Source organism: Gymnoscopelus braueri (assembly GCF_963280865.1).
Source record: "Gymnoscopelus braueri genome assembly, chromosome: 11".
Lineage (NCBI taxonomy): Eukaryota > Metazoa > Chordata > Actinopteri > Myctophiformes > Myctophidae > Gymnoscopelus > Gymnoscopelus braueri.
In genome coordinates, this window is record NC_137613.1 from 31291323 (window position 1) to 31314739 (window position 23417).

General features: G+C 39.6%; 2 protein-coding genes across 2 annotated transcripts; both read left to right on the top strand.

Annotated features, from left to right (window-relative positions):
- The first annotated feature begins 3780 nt into the window (after nt 1-3780).
- On the top strand, nt 3781-17257 carry LOC308094739 (prostate stem cell antigen-like). Its single transcript, XM_080441553.1, has 3 exons — nt 3781-3935; nt 15128-15238; nt 16409-17257. Exons 1-3 carry the CDS (start codon nt 3884-3886, stop codon nt 16639-16641), a joined length of 396 nt encoding a protein of 131 aa, XP_080297679.1. The 5' UTR covers nt 3781-3883; the 3' UTR covers nt 16642-17257.
- Nucleotides 17258-19619: 2362 nt separating this feature from the next.
- LOC308094737 (uncharacterized protein) lies at nt 19620-21917 on the top strand. The gene is made up of 3 exons (XM_080441551.1): nt 19620-19780; nt 20810-20923; nt 21159-21917. The coding sequence occupies exons 1-3, from the start codon at nt 19729-19731 to the stop codon at nt 21395-21397; spliced, it is 405 nt and encodes a 134-aa protein (XP_080297677.1). The 5' UTR covers nt 19620-19728; the 3' UTR covers nt 21398-21917.
- Nucleotides 21918-23417: the final 1500 nt, after the last annotated feature.

Genomic DNA, 23417 nt, shown 5'->3' on the forward strand with positions numbered 1-23417 from the left:
AGGAGATCACCTTCTGTATTTGATGGGAAGATGGGGATCAAGACCAAGTTTCTTTATTAGGGGCTGGGTTAGGCATGTTTAAATGCGGAGGGAATGTAACAAGAGGCTATTGAATTATCTAAAATGGAGGGGATAGTGGGACTAACTGTTTCAAAGACCTCTAAGGAGAGATGTGGGAATTGTGTCTAATTGGCAGGATGAGGATTTCATTTGGTGAGAGCCTAAACTGAGTGAATCTGGAATGTTGGGTGAAATTGAAATGCCAGCGGTGGTTGGTCTGATCTGAAGCCAGCTGTTCTCTACTCTATTAAGGAAGAATTGGAGACAATCATTGCATTTGCATATTTGCATTTTCAATCTTTACATCCATAGAACCATCAGAGGATGGTTCCCCACAGGGGATGGTTCTATGGATGGAATAGTTGAAATGGCTGAATTAATCTCTTTAACCACTTAATCCCTATACACTTCATTGACCGGAGTCAGAGGTGGACAGTAACGGAGTAAATTTACTTGAGTACTGTACTTAAGTACATATTCTGAGGATCTGTACTTTACTTGAGTATTGGATTTCTTTGATACTTATTACTCTTACTCGAGTACATTTTCAAGACAAATATTTTACTTTTACTCGAGTAAATTTCAAGGAAGGCTGAAAAGTACAAGTTACGAAATGTACTTTTACTTTTACTTGTACTTAAGTATTTTTAAAAGCATTTACTCTTGAATACTTAAGTACATTTAAAAGCAAGGACTTTTTTACTCTTACTTGAGTAATATTTTGACTGAGCTACTTTTACTTTTAGTGGAGTAAATTTAACCAGGAGTACTCTGTACTCTTACTCAAGTACTGGGGTCGAGTACTCTGTCCACCTCTGACCGGAGTCCCCCAGGAGTCTATACTAGGTTCTACACTAATACTGTTTTTGCTGAAAATAGATGATCTACAGGCTCACAACGCGTAGCATTGCGATGCACTGTGAGCTTCTAGATATTTATTTTTGCAAAATGTTTCCCCCTGAATAGAACACTGGTGTTCATGTAGTTAAACAGTCTCTGGAACCATATACATCACCATACCCGCTTATTCACAACATCCCTATTTTACTGAACAACCTTCCTCTTTCTCTCAGATCAGTTACCTCTCTTGGCCGCTTCAGGACTTCCTTGTATTCACATCTCCAAACTACCTGTTCATGCTTCTACTGCTTGTACATACGTTTATTTCTGACTTTGATATAGGTCATAGTACTGTATTCTTGACTTCTTTGTTTAAAGTGAGTTGGTGAATGGGTTGCGTGGGTGGTAGAGGGTGAGCAAGCTAACTGTATCTGTACATGTGTGTATTGTGTATTGTGTATTGTGTACTTGTACTGTATGTAATGTTGTACGTATGTGAATAGGACCCCCTCTAAAATGAGATGCTGCATCTCAAGGGGCTATCCTCTCAATAAATTCTGACCAATAAATTCTGACCAAACAGGGTCATGGGGTGTTACTGTTATTTGTGATAATGTCAGAGTCATATAGTTCATCATATAGTTTGTTTTGGTTCAGTTTTTTCTGTTTTCTTAAAAACCTTTTAAAAAATGACATCGGCCATTATTAGCAAGGTGACAATGTGCAACAATGTTTCAAATCTTATTTGTGACTCCAACCAAACACACACGCCTGAACTCCAGATTGGAAGCCACTGTTCTAAATAAGGGGTTGTGTCATAACTGTTGTCTGTTTGTCACATGTGCATGATGTGTTCCTTCATACACAATGACAGAGCAGAAATGTCTCAGCACATCCCACAACTTCCTAGAAACTTGCCTGTCATTAAAGGTGGTGTAAGTGATAATGTTTTGTTAAATTAAGTGTGAAATAGCTCTATATTCCAATATCATTACTATACAGTGTTTGTTCAGTTCAGTAACAAGTACACAGAAAATAAAAAAATATATTTTCAGGTCGTGATAATATCATCCAATCAGGAGACCCCTGGGTAACTAGGACAGTGGACCCATGAGAACTCTGGACACCATTTTTTTAAAAATATGTTTTTATTCTTTATTTTATTTTATATTTGCATACATTTTATAAATGGGGGGGTAGATATAATATTTTTTATGACATCTAAGGCCTAATATTTCAACAATTGCTACCAAATCTGTGCTAGAGATAAACAAGAAGTTGAACGGTAAATTAGGTCTGATAATGTTCAAATCATGTATACTTTACATTATTTCCAAACATTTTACAAAGCATAGCCTACATTTATTATTTATTTTATACATTTTGGAAGAAATAGCCAATTTAACATTGAGATGCCCACAATGTTTAGTTTCCCACTTGACCTGTATCCAACCCCTGAACTGAACAAACTCTATAGTGTTAGGCCTATAGACTATTCACATTGCTATATAGTCTATATCTATAGCAATGTGAATATAGAGCTTTACATATAAGCAAAACAAACTTTTTTTTTGTTTTAGCCCAAAAATATCACATTTGAAGTAAAATCCTCAGTGTTAATTTATCCTTTTATATCTGAAAGTGTACAAATGGAATCAAATGACATAAGATACAGAACTGTAGTAGGCTACATTTATACACTTTCAGATTTACAGTAAATTAATCTGAAGAAGAGGGAGGAAGGTCTTCCGTTTTTTAGATCATCGATTCAACCAGTGGTGTAAAGTAACTAAGTACATTTACTCAAGTACTGTACTTAAAGGAGAATTTTGGACTAAAGTTTTCTTACCTTTTCTATGACGTTATGATATCTTAGGATGAATGGTACAGTAGAAACATTTCATAACTCCACCCCTGAGCCGCCACAGCTTAAAAGGTGCGCGGATAGGCCTTAGGTTAGATCACATATTTTCATAGCTTTTTTTAAATATTTTTTTGGTGAGATCTGACGTTCATAGTGACAGAACACTGTCCCAAAAAAAAAAAAAAAAAAAAAAAAACATAAGTCTCGCTAGACGAGATTGAAATCTCGAGATTTCAATCTCGTCTAGCGAGACTTCTGTTTTTTTTTTTTTGGTTGCATAGTGTTTTGTCACTATGAACGTCAGATCTAAAAAAAAAAAAAAAAAAAAAAAAGCTATTAAAATATGTGATTCCCCTTTAAGTACACTTTTGAGGATTTGTTTTACTTTACTGTGTTTCCAATTTTCAATACTTTTACTTCTACTCCACTACATCTCAGAGGCAAATATGATACTTTTACTCCACTACAATTATTTGAAAACTTTAAGTACTAGTTACTTTGTAGATTTTGATTATTATTATAGAACATACATTACTCACTTCAGCCCATGTACATTTCGGCCATTTAAAAACAGACAATCTACAAGCTCACAATGCATCAGCATTGTGACACATTGTGAGCTTGTAGATCTGCTATTTCAAAAGTTTGTTATACATTTGAAAACTTGTGAAATAGGACATTCTGTACAATGAGTAGGCCTACGTTTTTTGGCACTTTAAGTACATTTTGATTCCAATACTTTAGTAGCCTACTTTTACTCAAGTCAATTTTGAATGCCGGACTTTTACTTGTAACAGAGTATTATCTACATTGCAGGCAGCATTGGTACTTTTACCCAAGTAAAACAAATGTTTTAGATCATTGATTCAACATAATCACACGCACCTGCCGAACAAATAGCCGGCAGCAAATAAGGGTGTGGACTTTTTCCCGATCTTTTCCCCTGAACTGAAGTGGTATTGCATTGGATAACGGTGACGTCTCAGAGGATCATGTGAGATTATAAATAGTGGGACGGTGGAAAAGTTTTGCACAGTGCCATCAGAGTGTAACGGATCAGGCGCACACGCACACGCCAAGACTTAACGACTTCTGCAAACCCCCGTCACATTCTTCAACATGAACAGAATTATTCTCGGCGTTTTTGCAGCTGGATTCTGCTTTGCATTTGGTAAGAACAGAATACACGCGCTTTTAGGCTTCTATGTTGGTTGGTAGCTTCAACAAAGACTCTACACTTTGTTTTGTCTATTAGGCTAGAATAGCCTAGTTATCAGAATTGATCAAAACCAATCAATCTCGTTCTCTGTTGAGGCTACTCTACGGGAGTCATTTTTACATTTTAATTGCGCGCATCCTTAAAGTAGCTTAAAATATGTGAATAACTATGCTAAAACTAGACAGAAAACATTTTTTCTCTAGACCATCTGGTTTCTTTGTGGAGTCTGTCAGATTCTTGTTTTAGTTGCATGCATATCCCATTTATCTAGACTCAGAGCCATAAAGAAGAGCCTTCTTTAGGCTATATTTGGGACCCATAGGGCTGATCTGAAGATTTCCAGTGTGAGCTGCACTGGAAGACAAACGGGTTCTGTCAATCAAATTGAAGTGACTTAATTAGCTTTAAATCATGAAACATTATGTATGCAATATTTGCAAGAAAATGTGTGTGTGTGTGTGTGTGTGTGTGTGTGTGTGTGTGTGTGTGTGTGTGTGTGTGTGTGTGTGTGTGTGTGTGTGTGCACGCGCGCGCGCATGCATGTGTGTGTAACACCTTTATTATAGGTTGGGTAAGGTGTCTTTTCATGAGGGGCTTAGAGCCAGAGCTGTTATTAAGAGCTGAATGTCTCATCCTGCCAGGCAGACATTGGATGAGAAATTTCTCATCTGGTTACAGCTGAGGCAAACACATTCAAACTCCAGCTCACTGTCAACAAGATGATGAGGTGACTGGAGGCCATTGTGAGGTGTATTCATCCTTGTACTGTTTGGGGCATTGTAGTTGTTCAACCCCCTCTCTTGTTTCAAACCACACCCTTTTATTTTGGGAAGTTGCACTATTATAGCCTTTCTCTGTTCAGGACGCATTCTGGACATTGTTGTCACTTTTGCCTCCAAATTAGATTTGTTGGACAGTTATTCATGAGTGGAGAATGAGTCTCACATACAGGTGATCACAGTTTGAGGTTTTGTTCCTACTTGGGATGCTCTTGTGGTTTACAATGTCTTTACTTAATCCACATCATTCCCTGTGGAACATAAGGCTGTGACTATCTGTTTCCGTACCGTCCCTATCCCGTGTAGCACGTTGTGCCTTGCCCCATGTTAGGTTTGCCATCTGAGGTCACACAGTTCTCTGCCAGGTTGGTTTTGGCCTCCCTTGTTTCCTCGTTGCAGGTGAGGTCCATCAGAAGGGTAGCTACTTTAGGAACGCAGTCCTGGTCCATTCCATTTCAGAGCCATCCTGTCGATGTTTAATTTGCAGCACCACATTATGGCAGTTTGTCTTTTTTGTATAGGTCCAGTTTCCAAAGTAAGAATATATAAAGTTAGCCTGGAATCCAGACTGATTTGCTCCGTTCGGCTGACTTTTTTTTCCTCACTTTGCTTCTCAGTCTGGCCAGGGTCCTATTTGACTCGTATTTCCAAACATCACCAATAACCCTATAAAGTTATTGGCTTCCAAATTGAATAGCTAATGGTGGCTGTTGGTGGCTGTTGAGAGGAACAAAGATGAGGAACAAAGATGTTCCTGTTGTAATTTAACTCTGACCCTTACGGTTCCAGGATTTTGTGTTTTTGGCCCACATCCAAATAAGTATTAGAACGATGTGTTCAATAAACACTCCCTCGCCCTGATAATATTTACCTTCTGCTGATGTTATTATGGTTAGGCGTGTTTAAAGAGTGCTCTCTATTTGCCCTTTGAACATGACTGTGATGAATTGGATATGTGTGTTGTTGGGATAGATGAGCTGCAGTTTGCAATGGGCGTCTCTGAGGCTGACACTTAAGACTTTGTGCTCCAGGTGATTAATAAGATGGGTGGGACGTCCTGGTACTGCTTGGTAAATTATATGTTATGTACTCTTGTGATGTGGGTATGAATCTGTCTGCTGGCTGGTAATGCTGGGACCTCATCCTGGTTCTTTATAATCTCTTCACTGTGTAGTTTACAGTCACAATATGATCTTCTAAACGACCTGAGAGGCATATGATCAAAGTGCTGTGTCCACCATGTGCTTCTTGCATTTGTGTAGGTTATTCTATTGAAATATCGCTCTTGTCGTTAAACCACTTAACAGCTTAAAGGAGAATTTTGGACTAAGGTTTTCTTACCTTTTCTATGATGTTATGATATCTTAGGATGAATGGTACAGTAGAAAAATTTCATAACTCCATCCCGGGTCCGCCACAGCTTAAAACGTGCGCGGATAGGCCTTGCGTTAGATTGCATATTTTAATAGTTTTTTTTTTTTTTTTTAGATCTGACGTTCATAGTGACAGAACACTGTCAAAAAAAATAGAAAAATACAGAAGTTTTTTTTTTTTTCATAGTGTGGCTATATATTTGAACGCACTGTTGTTTCAATCTCATGGGTTGGTTTCTGTTGTGCTGTTTATTTGCAAGCCAACTCATTTACACACTATTCAAAAGCATGCAAACAAGCACACCAGATGGAGTTATGAAATATGGAAGCCCATATTTCCACCAGGGTTGCAGCTGTGTGGACCCTAGGATTCCTTGGGCCAAGGAAGCTGCAGGGGAAAATAGCTTACAAGTGAAAGCACGTTTGGACACTAGTTTCGGATGCCAATTATAGGCAAACTTGTGGAGTATCAAAATGCAGTTTGATGCTCATTGTCACATGACTCCTGGGTATCCTGGAACTCCATGTGTACCTAATTTGGTGAAGATTTAAAAAATATATATATGTTTGAGCGTGACATTTGTCACATTCGTTTATTTTGGGTGTAAGTGAAATGGCCTCTGGCTTTGAATTGTGTGGAGGCCCCTCAATACATGATTATAATGTGTTTTTTGTAAAATAGGCCCGCTCCTGCAAACCCATTATTAGCCAGTCTGTATGGAATGTGGATGAAGTAGGCCTATGTATGAGCTAGTGTGTAGTGATTTGTGTGAGTTTTGTAGTAGTAGCATTGTGTTTTACAAAATGGATTTTTTGCAATATACTAGAATAACTAGTTGGTGGAAATAGGTGTGGCCTAAATGGGGAGTAGCTTCATTCAAGGAATCCAGAGATAAATACATTTTTGATTGTATGATCTATGGTTCAAGAGTTATAGCTCAAAATGTAAAGCGGTCTGGAATGGCGCCACCATGAGGCCGATTTAGAAAAGTGTGGGGCGGAGTGCCTTCCTTGACCTACTGCAGTGTGCATGAAAAGTTTGGAGCTGAATGATCCAGTGGTTTGGTTTCTGAGATTAGACACACACACACACACACACACACACACACACACACACACACACACACACACACACACACACACACACACACACACACACACACACACACACACACACACACACACACACACACACACACACACACACACACATAAGACCACAGACCATGACTTGTTTCTTCAGGTTACAGATTATGAAATAATAGGAAGCTGACTTTCTTTAACCTGAGCTCTATTGTTTTTGTCCTTCTACTGTAGTCGGGAGTTGTTGGACTATGTTTCCCTCGGGTGGCTAGACAACATGGGGGGTACTGTTTCAGTAGAGAAAGAAAACTGTGTTTTACCTGTCGATTTAAATCCCTCCCTAGAGTACTTGATTTACATCAGAGCTGTGTTATCCAATTACATTTTCCTGCTATGATGTGTGTCAGTGTGTACAGCATGGTGTACAGTTCAGTTGTCATTGTTCTCTTCTCTCATGGGAGCATCAGGGCTGAGGCGTAGTATTTTACTGCTGAAGGGTTTCTGTTGTTCCTTATTTGGGATTCTGTTCTTAAGTTCTTTTAAGTGTTCTGGTGGTGTAAAAACTGTATTTCGCAACATTAGGCATAGTTTCAAAAACGCACAGCAGAAGTCTCACAACGCACAACTGCCAGTCAAAGTGACTGCTCTCACTGATTGGACAGATGGGAGAACCAATAAAATTGAATGCTGCCCTCAAAAGGCATTCCAATGAATATAAGTCACATCTGCATAAAATTAACAGACCATAATCTGCAATGTCAGTGGCCAGACAGCAGGGGGCAGAAGATCACTGGGGCTAATGGTGAAAAACAATACAGACCTGTGCCACCTGTGTATGTCTTTTAATCCATTTAATAATACCTTTTCCCCCTTTTTCCCTTTGAAATAGTTATCCAGTTGGATATTACTTGTTCACCATAATATTACATATTTTTAAGTCTGTTTTACACCTAATGGAATTTCTAGTATATTTCACTGTAGTTATTTTGGATTTGTAAGCTCTGGAGACACTTTCAAATGTCATCTGTCAATATTGTTTACTATTGCAAGTTAAGGAATATACATGTATTCCTGATGAGATGCTATCAGTGATGGTGTTGTGGAGATTTTTTTTAAGTCTATTATTAAGAGCTGAATGCCATGGCTCATCCTGCCAGACATTAGATGAGAAATGCCTCATCTGGTTACAGCTGAGGCAACATCCAAACTCCAGTTCCCCATTAAGCACTTACGCCCATATACTTAGGGTACGAATAAGCAAGTGGCTGATTTGCAAGCTCACAATGTGAAAATTGCGGATCTACAAGCTCACAGCAAGGTGAGTTGTGAGCTTGTAGATGGCTATTTTTGAAAATGTTCACAATTTTTACATAAAGTACATTGTAAAGTATACATAAATAATAGCTACTGTGTGTTCCAAGGTGATAGATAGGCTAATGATGGCTGTGTTGTACAATGTTGTTCTGTTCGTTCAGGCACCATAAGGGACACAGTAAAATTAGGTGTGTTAATTTAACTCTGACCCTTACCGGTCAATTTCTACTGCAGAGAGGATGTATTTTTGGCCTACATCCAAAAAGTATAAGAGCGATTTGCTCAATAAACACACTCGCCCTGGGAATATTTAACTGCTGCTGATGTTATTATCATTAGCTGCATTTGAAGAGTGCTTTCATCACTCCACTCACCCAGAGAAAATAAAGGCTGCATATATCATAACAATATTAAATAATCCCTTCCTTGGTTGTCAGTAGTTTTAATGAATGAATGGATATTAATGTACTGTCCCATTTCTTAATGGGACACTTGTGGATACTCTTTTAAATTTCATCCGTCAACAAACATTGTTTACTACTGAAAGTCAAAGCATTCCAGCTGAGATGCTATAGTGAAAGGTGTGGTGTAGAAAGTGTACATGGACGTGAGACCAAGCATGTTTGTTTTCTTCTAATTTATTTAAAGAGGTGGTGTGTTCTATCGTGTTACGCTATATACGTAGTGTGACCGGCAGAAGATTTTCCGCAGCCAAGCGTAGCCCTCTACTGACCATTTCGTATTAGCGTATTTCCACGACCACGCGCATGTCGTGCAGGGAATGATTATCGTATCCCTCCCTCAAAAAAACTAGAACACCACTGATTTAAAGTAATGATGTTACATCCTGATGCATTATGGGTGTTTCTTGTCATCGAGAAGAAACGCTAGACAAAGTCAGAGTAGAAACCAGACCAGGATTTAAGGTACAAAGGTTTCCCAAAACATTTGGTAATTATAACCGATGTTAAAGGGTCTTAAAATATACTAATTTGGTTTTAGAGACTGAACACATTTCTTAGTATGTCAGGGTGGCAGACAGACACAGGCGATCTGGTAGCTGTAATGTCATAGGTTTGATTCAGGCAACAATAACACTACTTGGTTAATTCAAAATAGGACTGAACTACAGTCTGTCTCTTGCATGCATGTTGGCTCATCACCCATGGCCTAATTGAGAGTATGTAAAACTAGGACTATTTGGTGCCGGTTTACTCTGGGTCACGCATGTCGTGGACGGACGGTCATACATATTATGATGACTTCCTCTCTCCTACTTCCCATACTTTACCTTTTGTTCTCACCCACTTTTCTTTGAATTTGATAAAGATGCCTTCCTTTTCCTCCTCCATCCAAACATTACTGCCATTCTTCTATCACATTCTTCCATATTATGGCTTTTGCCAACTTTCTGTTCCATTGCATACGCTGTCACCTACAGTATAACGTTACGCAAAGCTTCAGTTAAAGGAGTAGTTAACCCAAAAAATGACTTATTTCCATCAATTACACACCCCATGAAGCCATGAATTCATGGGAATTCACTTAAGACTCCACCGGTCATCAAATTATTGGCTTAGGAATGCGACAAAAACAAAAAAATCTCCATGACTTCAAGGCTTCATGGGGTGTGTAATTGATAGAAAATACGTATATTTTTTGGGGTGAACTACTCCTTAAGTCTTGTATATTAAGACTTATACTGGCTAAGTGGCACAAACGTGACGTGACGCAAATCCGTGAAGCCGACTGTTTACCCAATTTTTTCGATGTCATGGGTTGGTTTCTGTTGTGCTGTTTATTTGCAAGCCAACTCATTTACACACTATTCAAAAGCATGCAAACAAGCACACCAGAACATTGCTGTTCACTAGAAGTCTATTGACTTCTAATGATACACTGAGGAGGAAAAACAAACGAGGAAGGAGGATGTACGCCATATGCAATTCTTTACATGACTGTGTGAGAGTGGCATCTTTCAACGAGACCACACGTTAAACCTCTAACCTTGTTGTAACTGCTCAAACAATAACTGTAGTACGTACCTCAACATCGGGAATGACAGTTATCAGTCTGGTTCTTGGGCCAGTAATAATCTCTTGCACACACACACACACACACACACACACACACACACACACACACACACACACACACACACACACACACACACACACACACACACACCTGGAAGTCAATACACTGAGGAGGAAAAACAAACGAGGGAGGAGGATGCATATGCAATTCTTTACACTGTGTGAGTGTGGCATTTCTCAACGAACTACACGTTAAACCTCTAACCTTGTATTCTGCTCAAACAATTACTGTAGCACGTAATTAATGTAGCTCAACATCGGGAATGTACACAGTTATCAGTCTGGTTCTTCGGCCAGTAATAATCTCTTGTAGGATGCATGCATGGGACACGCAAACCTTACAAATTGTCCCTTTCTGTCAAATGTAAATAATAATCATCACACACAAAGTGAAGTTGCTGCAGTCTGCATTGCAGACACTGTATAGTTATGTCATGGGGATGTCAGCCTGCTCCCAGAGGTACTAGTGCTGGTAGCCAGAGGCTATATGTCTCGCAATCAAGGCAGACAACTAACACCAATGACGCGTTGGTGCATTTCTGCTGTCAAATAAATAAAGCAAGGTACTGTACTGTACATAAATGAACACCATTACAGTCTTTGTGCTCTTTTGACAGTTTCACAGTCGACCCACCTTTTCTGCCTCAGAGTCACTGTACCAAACCGTCACTTAACACTTAGCTGCGTGAATGAGCTTTCATCCTAGGAATGCAGCCGAGTGTCCGGGGAAACTCCCCCCCCCCCCCGTGTGTGTGTGTGTGTGTGTGTGTGTGTGTGTGTGTGTGTGTGTGTGTGTGTGTGTGTGTGTGTGTGTGTGTGTGTGTGTGTGTGTGTGTGTGTGTGTGTGTGTGTGTGTGTGTGTGTGCGCGCACTTGTTCATGAAAGAATAGCATGGCGAACCGGTTGTTGCAGAAGCAAATGTCATGTGATGTGACCAATAATACAATTGTCCCAATTGTCTACACTGTAGACCAGTGTCTATCAACCTTTTTTGTGCCAAGGCACACCTGGCATAGCCAAAAAATCCCAGGGCACACCTAGATATACGGTATATATATATATATAGAAAAAAAGCAAATGCAAACAAATATTTCTGTTTTTGCATTATTCAGACATGCAAACTTGTAGCTTTTCAGCTTCCACTAGCCGTTTTTAATCCAAATAGGGCAATAGTGTGACACCTGACCCGAAAAAAACAGCATGTTGTCACCCTTTTCACCTCGGGGCTGTTTGCATGCCTGATTATTATTATTGTTTTTTTTTTTTTTTTTCAAAATTATATTTTTTCAAACCTTCTTCAAACGGCGCGGCACACCTCAGCAGTAGCCCCGGCCCAAAATTGGGACGTTTGCCAGGGTTGATATACACTGCTGTAGACAATACACACGTTTTGCTGTTTTCACTGCAATGTGTACAATATATACAGTGCTGCAGTATGTACTGTATAGTGCTACAGTATGTAAAATACTACAGTATACTGTACAGTATTGAACACAGCTGTAAATGAAGTTACTTTAGTGCTTTTGATTAGCAGTGGCATGCCCCGTGAGCTTGTAAGATCAGCCATTTTCGCTGCGCAACACCATTGTACAACAAAGTATAATAAAGTAAGGCTTATATTAAGCGGTTATTTCAGAAAGGCAAAACAACAGTACAGCATGTGCATGTCCAGGAGTTCAACCATAGAGAGCCAAAGGCATTGCATACAGAACATTTCTTCATCATTTCAGTCCAGGAGTTCAACCATAGAGAGCCAAAGGCATTGCATACAGAACATTACTTCATCATTTCAATCAACAAATTAGGAATGTGTCATCACTCATCTTTGACATGGTGCAAAGTTCCATGGGGTGTGTGTGTGTGTGTGTGTGTGTGTGTGTGTGTGTGTGTGTGTGTGTGTGTGTGTGTGTGTGTGTGTGTGTGTGTGTGTGTGTGTGTGTGTGTGTGTGTGTGTGTGTGTGTGTGTGTGTGTGTGTGTGTGTGTGTGCACGCTAGGGAGTGCCACTGTCTTTTGTAACCTGAGACAGTAATCCTTGCAGGCAATTAGCTTGAGCCCGGGTGTGACCGAAACTGGTGCTGCAAGCCAGGTGTGGAAACTGGTAAATCACATGATGGTGTACGTCAGTGGGGTCCAGGAGCCCTCAGGGTTCCTTGAGGGGGTTCCAAATGGATCCTTACAGGTCTGTAACTCTCAGTTATGGGCTCCTTGAAATTAAAACTTTTGTGGTGTACGTATAGTATATGTACATTGATTGGAATTGGGTTCCAATGTCTTATATTATGCTGTTTTCTTTTTTCCACAACTTTTTTTCTTTTCTTTTTAACTTAATTAATGTATCTTTCATACTCTTTATAATTGAAGTTGAGTAGAAAAAGACAAATGACTACATTGGATATTTCAGTCTGAAGGGAACCGGTGCTGTGTCCGCCCACGCAATCCCATCCTTAAAGTTAACCACTTTAACGACTTACTACTATGTCCCTTACAAATCAAAGACAGCATTGTGCTTTTTGGATGAAAGCAGATGCCAAAGAAATCAAGAGCCTGAGGTAATATTTGATTAATGCTTCCTATATTAATTTGAATCACATTGGACAAACCAGATACATCAAGTGTTGTAGCCAAGCAGGAAGCTTGTGGCCTGAAAAATGAAGCTAACGCGGAAGTAATATCTCAAGACAGATTCTAGAGTCTAGACAGTAGAATCTGCTAAAAGAAAGATATTTTTTTCTTTTACCGAATGGGTTCCCAGATTGATACGGAAGCAGCCAGCAGAGGGGGGAAATTCTTCCCAGTCAATTCAAGTCAATGGGAAAATTACCCTTAATCTCACTTGATTGTCTCTGTAAACTATTTCCTAATTAGTTTATTATTTCAATCGCTTATTTCAAGTCTTCTTCAATACAACATGATGTTCATTTAGTCAATTATTGTCCCACTGAGAGTAAAATAGACAATAAAGCATGGTATGCATTAGGGTGTGGCTACATTGTGATTGACAAGGCACCACCATAGACTACCACTGCGAGGCGGACCAATGTGAATGTCTCCCCAGCGCAACCCTCTCATTCATATGGTCAACTCTAGTTACATAGTGATGATGACATCATCCTATATCCAAAATTTTCTGAACACAGGGTTTCTCTACAAATCAATGGGTGACGCCACTGCTATAGTCTGGTTTTAACACACCTGTCCTAACAGTAGAATAGCATTTTTACTAGTGTTGAAAAATGAAATGCATTGCATTGTGGTTGTGTCTCATGAATGTTGTAAATGAGGCATTCGGGTGGGGCTGGCGTAAAGTACCTGTCCACCACTGCGCGTTCTAGTATTTCGAATCCATGGCAGTGCATTCAGCTTGGTCAAGCGTCTATATGAATTGGCCGTGTTCAGGGGACGGAAGCCGGGCAGGGAGGGTGTTCTCTATCTCTGCACTAGTGACTCCTACGGGCCGAGGCGCAGCACCTGTCTTCCAGGCATGTTGAACGGGAGGAGGATGACAGAGGCCCTACGTCCTCCCGGTGGGGGCTGGGTGCTCAACAGCAGTGGCAAGCCACAGAAATCTGTGGGGAGGATTCATTGGCATAACGGCAAAATTACTAAATTACGACTAAGTTACTGGTTCACAAATTCAATGAAGAACATTTGGTGGGAGACAGATTGGAATGGCCTGTTACTACTTTGTGCTCTTTTATGTTTCTGACACTACCCAAAACATTTCCATGACAATACCAGTCATTGGATACTCTGATCACACAGGCACAGAACTTGAAGGACCAGTTTCTAACTTTACTCCTGCTACAGTTTCAGGTGTGTGTTCACATACAAACAGAGAGAGACGACACATTTGCCCCCAAGGTTTAAACCTGAGTTATACTTGGTTATGCATGGGAGTCGCACTCCGAAAAATAGCAGTGTAGATCTTGTAGATCAGTGTGCGACACCCACGCACACGCACAACTAGTTATAAATGAGGCTTTAGCGTCACTTTGGGATTCTTCAGGCATTCGTCAAACTGGTTGAATCCCCCCACAAAGAGCAGTTTGGCAAGTCCCCCACAGGTTGCTTCAGGAATAAAATAAAATAAATCATATGGGACTGGGAAGTGACATGGCTGACCGGGGTGTAGTCCTGTTATTGTCTCGTTTGGTAAATAGCTTTGAGCTTTGTTAATACATCTCCTGTGTTTGAGAGACAAACAAAGTAGTCTGCTCTCCACTGCCTGTGTCATTACTCCACACTCAATATCAGGTGAACTTTATGTAACCCATCACTGGACCCGAGTAAACAGCTATCCTAGGTCAACCCTTTGTCCAAACAAGTCACTCTGGCAACAAGCCATCACCACAAATATGTGTGTGACAAATGATGGCATGATGTTTACTGCATCACACAGACACAAAACATGTTGATTTGTCAGCATAATTACTTGAAACTCATTGTTCTTCATCTTTTTAACAACAACACTTTGTCCTTGTCTTTGTGTATCTCACAGTACATGCATTGGAGTGCTACAATTGTGAAATTGGTATTGGGGACCTCTGCCTCACCACAAAGAAGACATGTGGAACTGGTGAATTATGCTACAGCGGTAGTGGAAAAGCAAGTAAGTCTCTGAGACAATAACCTGTTCGGCCTGACGGCCATCATCAAGCAGTAGCTTTCCAGTGAAGCCCAATTTACAGTATGCTCCTTCGCATGATGGTGTCCATCGCCAAAAAAACGCTGGCCTACAAGCTCAGAACACAACGCGTTGTGAGCCTGTAGGTCGGCTATTTACGGCAGCTGATGCCGTAGTGCAAGTAAGCATGAATGGGGCTTAAAGGGGTAGTTCACCCCCAAAAAGATTTTTTTCCCCTATCGATTAGTCACCCCATGCCATGGAGACTTGAATTCATGGATATTCTTTTGTTTTTGTCGCATTCCTAAGCCAATAATTCGGTTCCGGTAGGAGACACAAAGAGTCTCCTTTGTGTTGCCTACCGGAACCGCTGCCTACCGGTTCGCTGGCCATCGAATTATTGGCTTAGGAATGCGACAAAAAAATCCATGAATTCAAGTCTCCATGGGGTGACTAATCGATAGAAAAATAAGTTTATTCAGAGGTTTTATTCCACAAAGGACTCAATACATAATCATTTCTAATGAGATATTATTTTCAACAGCAGAGGCCTGTGAATTGACCAATATCTCTTCTTAAATGTCAGATTTATTGTATCAACTTAATTGTTGATGAATTGATTGAATACTTTATTGTTTCCATTGTGGTTCTGCTGTTAGTTATAGTGATTATACTGTATATCTGATGCTCTCTACGGCCCATGTGTTGCACAACTGGCAAAACCCACTTTCATTGCACCAAATCTTCCCCATACATAATACTGTATATATGCAAGCCAATGGTAACATTTATTATTATTTTAATTTCTTCCCACTTCATGTATGATATTAAATACAGTAAGCATAATGCTAAAAGTCTATTGTGGTTAACATAAAGGTTCACAAAAATGCAATAGATTTTGACTTTAGTTCACCCAGTTTTAGTTTAACTATATTATCGCCTCCTGTCTGTGTCTAGAGTCAGCCAAGTGATGAACATTCAATAATTGTATTTGTACTGTTATTAATATTGTGTATTATATTTTTTGTGTGTGTCCACCTTCAACCTGGCTTCCCTATTTTGGGCATGCCATTATAGGAATGCCCATTGCTATTTTCGTATAGTATAAAATGGGGCTTAAGTGGATGTTTATTTACTGTTCATCTCGCTCCACAGTTGGAGATCTTGTGACCATCACGATGAAGGGGTGTCTAGCAGAGGCTAAATGCAACAAGACAGAGACGGTGCACTTGCCTGGCACCAGCAACTCCTCTAAAGTCTACGAGATGACCAAGACATGCTGTGCCACTGACCTGTGTAATGCAGCCAGCAGACTGCCCACAGTCACCGTGCTTCCACTGACCCTGGCCACACTCACCACTATTGTCATGGCCAAGATCCTTGTGTGAGGAAATGTAGATGCGTGCGTGCGCGCGCGCGCGCACCCACACACACACACACACACACACACACACACACACACACACACACACACACACACACACACACACACACACACACACACACACACACACACACACACACACACACACACACACACACACACACACACAGATGTACTTCAAAGCTGTCCTTGTTGTTTTCTATGTACACACCCACCCAGATGTACTTCAAATATGTCCTCATTGTATTCTATGTACATTACGTCATTCAGGCACAGTCATTTCTTGGTCTCTGTCAACTCACAGGTTCCCTTTTTTCCAGGAAGAATTGTTATACGATTAATTAAAATGTTTCGGTCTTCAGCTCTTGATTTATGACACAGATGGAAGGTGCTGTGACTTGACGTCACAACCATTTTAGACGCAGAACTTCACATTAATCATCGTTATTAAGTCAGTCAGAGAATCTGTACATAACTACAATTAAGACCGAGATTCATCTCACACACACACACACACACACACACACACACACACACACACACACACACACACACACACACACACACACACACACACACACACACACACACACACACACACACACACACACACACACACACACACACACACACACACACACACACACTTCCCTCAAAATTGTGTTTAATTTGAATAAGCAACAAATTGTTAATTTATGTCCAAACCTTTAGATGCCAGTAGCTGATATATTTCAATACAGGAGGTCGATAATAAATAAGTTATATTTATAGTGATGAGTTAGTGCCAGAAGGACAACAGGTTTTGCTTATGATTTGTGTGTGTGCCATTATCTACATATATGCCATAAGGAAGCCCTACTGCTGGGCCAAAAATCCACTCTGTGCATTAATTAAAAGCTATGGGATAATGCTTGTATTTATCATGCTATTAGAATGTAAATGTCGGAATTGGGTGATTCAATATCTGTTGATCGTGTTTGTATCTGCTGTTATTCTGCTTGAGGTTACATCAGCGGGAAATATGCTGAAAGAATCTTGTTTGTCAAGGAAGTTCCCTGTGCCAGATTGAAATAGACTAGTTGCATGACCAGTTTGGCACAAGGAAACGCATAGCCACTGTGTGATAGTTGAATTGGTTTAATTTGGTTATCTTGAGAATTGTATGCACTTAATAAATTGTTCAAAGTACATTTTAAGAATTGCAAAGTGTCCTTTCTTTACTTTCTGTGTCCTTCACATCACTGTTGTGATTTTTTTGTTGTTGAAGAAGACTCTGACACAGTTAAATGGTGTGGGAGATATGCACCGGTAGCCAAAGTGATCTTAGATAAGATACACACTAACAAACATACTATCTAGGTAGGAAAACGGCATGCAATATTTACATATTCCATATTTACATATTCCATATTTACATATTCCATATTTACATATTCCATATTTACATATGAATATTTACATATTCCATATTTACATATTCCATATTTAGGCTACATTCCCAAGCCTTTAGTCACTGGAGATGCAGGTGGACAGTTGCAAATGCCAACAAGTACAGTATGATACTGTTAGTTATAGTGCAAGCAGCTGAGGCTTTGGAAGAGAGATGGCAACCCCCTGTAAGTATGGGTTCATGTCTTCAGTTTCCCCCCTACACATCTCTCCAGTAGTCAGTAGCCAGTAGTAACCCATTCAAGGCCCTGAGATGTGTGTTTTTGAAATAAAATAATACAAATCTGCTTCCTTTTCTGTCAGTCCTTTTCTGTCAGTGAGACAATATTTTGATCTGAATCAGCTTTATTGTCACATCACAGGTTTACAGGTGTAAAGAAACGGGTGAAATAAAAAGAAATGTGAGAGTGCGCTCAATCATTTGCAGTGAGAAGAGAGGGGACAGAGGTAGAGTCAGAGCAGGTGAGCTAATGGGAAAAAAACACAGGGTAGAAACAGTTGAAATAATCAGGATGTATACTGTACATATACAGATGATAGTGTATATAGTAGCAGTAGCAGGTATGTAAAGCACATGTTTAGAAAATTTGCATCATTTTCAGCTATATACATGTTATTTTTTAAATAATTGGCATCATATGCAGGTGTGTACATAACATGCTCAATCAGTTTGTGCATGTAGCTCTCATCCTCATGTAAAGCTCTCATATTCATCCATGATTCTCATCTTCACGCGTGACTTTCTCACTAATTGAAGACGCAATTTACAAGTTCCATTCCATGACCACAAATAATATACCAGTATTTAAATTCAAACAAGTAGCCCTCAGCTCTTTGTATGATTCCTACAAACCTGAACTTGAAGGACCCGATTGGAGCCGTCACCAAGTTGACCTAATATCTGGCATTGTAAAAGTGGGGTAATGTTTATGCTGCCAGTGCTAGCTTCAAGACTGTGTTGATAGACATATATGTACATAGGCTGTCTGACACTGTCAGCCTCATATACACAGTTCGATAGTCTGTACATACTCTTTCATAGCCGTTAGATCATGATGTATGTTCATATTTTTAGGTGACAGATTGTATTTTATCAACAATCTTATTTATTGATAGAATATACAACATGTTAATTCATTCAGACCAAGTGCAGATGGAAAGGGTCAGACTCTTTAATCTACTTATTTATTACATTTTTATGCTTTGAAAACAAATCTTATTTCTTTCTCTCTACTCATACTTGTACTTATCCTGTTTTTCATGCTTACTGCTGTTCCTGCAGTGCTACAACACCTGAATTTACCCTCAGGGATTGAGTAAGGTCTTCCTTTCTACCTAAGGTGACTTGCTCAAATTCTTTTTCTATCATCACGACACCACTCCTCCTGTCATCTGCTTTTTAATTTACACCAGACATTCTATGAGGTCAAACCGGTACCGATGAGTATTTCACCTCACAGAAGGAATGACAAAAAACCTGTAGAGCCCCTTCCGGCCCCCCCTCCCACACCAAAACCAACCCACCTGGGTTGTATTTAAAGGACTTGTGCCACAGCCCCAGCATTACCCCTGACGGACTTCATCCATTCACTTGGGAACATTCAGCTGCGTGTCTTCAAGAACACATCACATATACACCAAGATGGCCAGGATCTTATTTGGAATCATTGCAGTGATCGCATCCATTATGTTGGGTAAGCCTCATCAGTGATCCATGCTAATAATCTGTTTCTTACAATCTCCTTATTGAATGAAAGAGACTTTACTGACACAACCATCCAATGTCAATGGGCCTTTTAGAGTTTGTTTTTCAGGTTGATAAACAGTGGTCTAACATGTTTAACGTAGTTAGTTGTTATTGTAGGTGTTTATCAAGGAAAGATAATCAACACAGTTGTCACTCTGGTGAGCGGCATCATATGTTGATATCTCTGTGTCCTTGACATGACCTTTCTAACGAAAGAGTAGAGAATGTGGAACCTGATTTTCTGAGACACCAGGTGAAGTAAATGAACTACCTGTCAGAAAAGAGAACAAGCGGCAGTGTTGGTTTTTAAGAACAACTGTCTCTAAATGTTGTTGCATCAACTAACTTACATAATTTATCATTGGTTAGTATATGATTTATCTATATATATGATTTGACAGCAAGTATAGTTCTTTACAATAATGTGTGCAGTATGATGTTTAAATTCTTGGATCTGATTTTGTATATGTAGTATATCTGGGTGTGGTCATTCAATAAAACCAGGATGTAGTTGTTATGATATAGTTAACATTTTTGATAATTGGCACAGCATTGATGTGCAGAATTGTAGTCCAAAAAGTCACTATCATTAAACAACTTTTTTTCCTGTTTTTTTCTGTTTGGAGTGGTTTCAATAATAATGTGTGGACAGAGACAAATCCACCATATTCACCATTAGAATAAATTAGTGATCTACTTAAATAAATGATAAACTAAAGTTATGTGTAAGGAGCGAAATAATAATAATAATGAAATGCCAGTTTTGTTTGTAGTTACTTTAATAGGTTGTTTTGTTTTGTTTTTGTTTTGTTTTTAGAAATAACTAAATACCACCTTTCAAGTGATAACTGATAATAAGAATAATGCAATTCATAAAATGAATTGCATCATATGAGGGGAGAGCCGACATGGTCTATTCAAGGTGTCCATGATGTTCTGATGTGAAACTAACTCCACCCAAATTTGCATATTTTAGCGGACAGTCTGACCTGCAACAGTTGCAGTGCGGGTCTTCTGGGCTACTGCGTCGATTCTGCAAATGTCACCTGTACAGAGAATAGCACGGAAGCCTGTTTTACTGCTGCATCAAGTAAGTCCTCCTCCCATCCTCATCGATGCTCTGATCCACACATCATTCATAGGCATGCATGCATTTTCACGCCTGAAAGATAGCCTTGTCACTTTGAATTACTGTACCATCACTTCTTCACGCATTCACACACACACAGTAAAATCCTGCTAATGTAATGCATGCACACACAGCACATCAGTACATGTTTGACATTCACATTGACTCATCATCTCTCTGCGTTCCTTGTGTCCAGCATTCCCCAGTATCTCCAGCTTCAATGGTTTCAGCAGCCAGGGCTGCACGGCGACCGGATGCGATGCCACCACCAACGCCACCCTGCTGGGCATCACCTACGAGACCAAGATCACCTGTTGCTCCACTGATAACTGCAACCCAGTCACACTCAGCGGAGCCCCCACGACCAAGCTGTCCCTGACTGCCGCTGTTGGTGCAGCCGTCCTTGCCTCTGTCTGGGGAACCATGATCTATTAAATTCACTAAACTGGAATCCAACACCTTTCGTAAAAATAAACTCAACTTCAACCGCAATAATGCTACACAACATGTTCTCTTGGCTCTCAACCAAAGCTTGTTTGTCAACAACATACCTATAGCAGGAACTCCAATAAACCTGAGATAACCTACTCAGCTATTTAACTAAAAGCTAATATTATTTGTGATTTGCACTCGGTTTAATTGTATTAACTCATACTCATGATTGTGTGTAGATATATTGTCATTATTATTACTGATGAAGAGTAATAGAAACTTTGTGATTGGTATATCAAACTATGAAATAAAATACGCTGAGCTGAGATATGAGCCAAATACTTTCTTTTTTTACCTGACATGTTTACATCTTATTTCATGGAAGTTGATCTATGTAGTGTTTTATGTAAAACACTGAAGTCAAATCCCTTCCATACAGTTTTCATATCTTATTTATCTGTTAAGTTGCTGTTTAACTTACTGTACAAAATGAAGGAGAAGAAATAAAGGAAAATAAGTGTGATTACTGTGTTTGCAATGCTATTTTATCACATATGATGGAATGTTTATCATTTTTATTTATTCTATTCAAATGAACTGGCATAGTCACTTTATTTACTGCACAATATAATGAATAGCCTACAGGTTCGAGGTTGTGTTTGCTGCCTACAGGTCGGACAATATGTCTACTGTGGATTAAATAATGTATTCTTTCTAATGCCTCAGTAAAGAAGTACTCAGTGAGTGTTTATAACTACTCCAATATAGTTATTTAAATAAACAAAGGTTCACTTACATGGACAAGTCACACCCCGTGAAGAAATGGCAACAAAAGTAATCAAAAAAGTCAACCAAAGAACAAGATTTTTGTTCAGGGTCTCCTCAATAGGAATACATCGAGGACTCTAGCAGGAGCACTCATCCAGTGTCACTTTGACTATGCATGCACCTCATGGTACCATAGCACCACAAAGGCCTTAAAAACAAGGCTCCAGACATCCCAAAACAAACTGGTCAGGCTACAGCTTGGCCTTACATCTACAACTCATTTAACCCCTGCTCATTTTGCTAGGGTGGGATGGCTCAGGATAGAGGACAGAGTACAGCAACTTGCAATGGGCCTGATCTACAAGATACACTACACCACAAAGACACCCATGGCATGTACCTGCCAAACTACTTGAAAAACGTCAATGACGTCCGCAATCACAACACCAGAGGGAGCTCCACAAATCACGTTCAACCCAGATTTGGCTCTAACAAGGGATTAAATTAGTTCTGCTATGCCACAAAAATGTGGAATGCCCTACCAACAGTCATAAAAATATCTGAATCCTTACTCTCCTTCACAGAGCACAATTCCTGTAAAAAGCCAAAGAAGCTTACCTACTTTAAGCTTTATCAAAAAGGAACGTTTAAGTCTATACTTTTGGAGATTTTAGGAACCACAAGTATAGGCCTGTATTCTGGGAGTGCAATTTCTACTGGGGTAATAGGGTGCAATGAGCTTTTAGATATGATAATGCATGACCATTATGTGCTTTGCAGGTGAAGAGAAGGATTTTAAATTATATTCTGGATTTTACAGTGAGCCAGCGTATAAAGACGCTAATATGGAAGAAATGATCTCTTCCTAGTTCTTGTCAGTATGCATGCAGCAGCATTCTGGATCAGCTGGAGAGAGAGACTTGAGACTTGTTGGGCCGGTCAAGTAGTAAACTATTGCAATAATCCAGCCTGGAGGTCACAAATACATGGACTAGTTTTTCTGCATCTTTATATGATAGGATGTGCGTGATTGCTATGCTATACAGGTGAATAAAAGCAGTCCTTTGTTTTATGTGGGAGTTAGATAACATATATATTCTTAAAGTTACAGTAACTACTAGATTACAGTGGTTCTAGAGGCCAGGGTAATAGTAGCAATATCATTAGATAATGTGTTTTACACAATAACTTCAAGAGGCAGTGCCACGGTCCTATTTCCTCCTAAATAATTATCATTGATCATTATTATACCTGT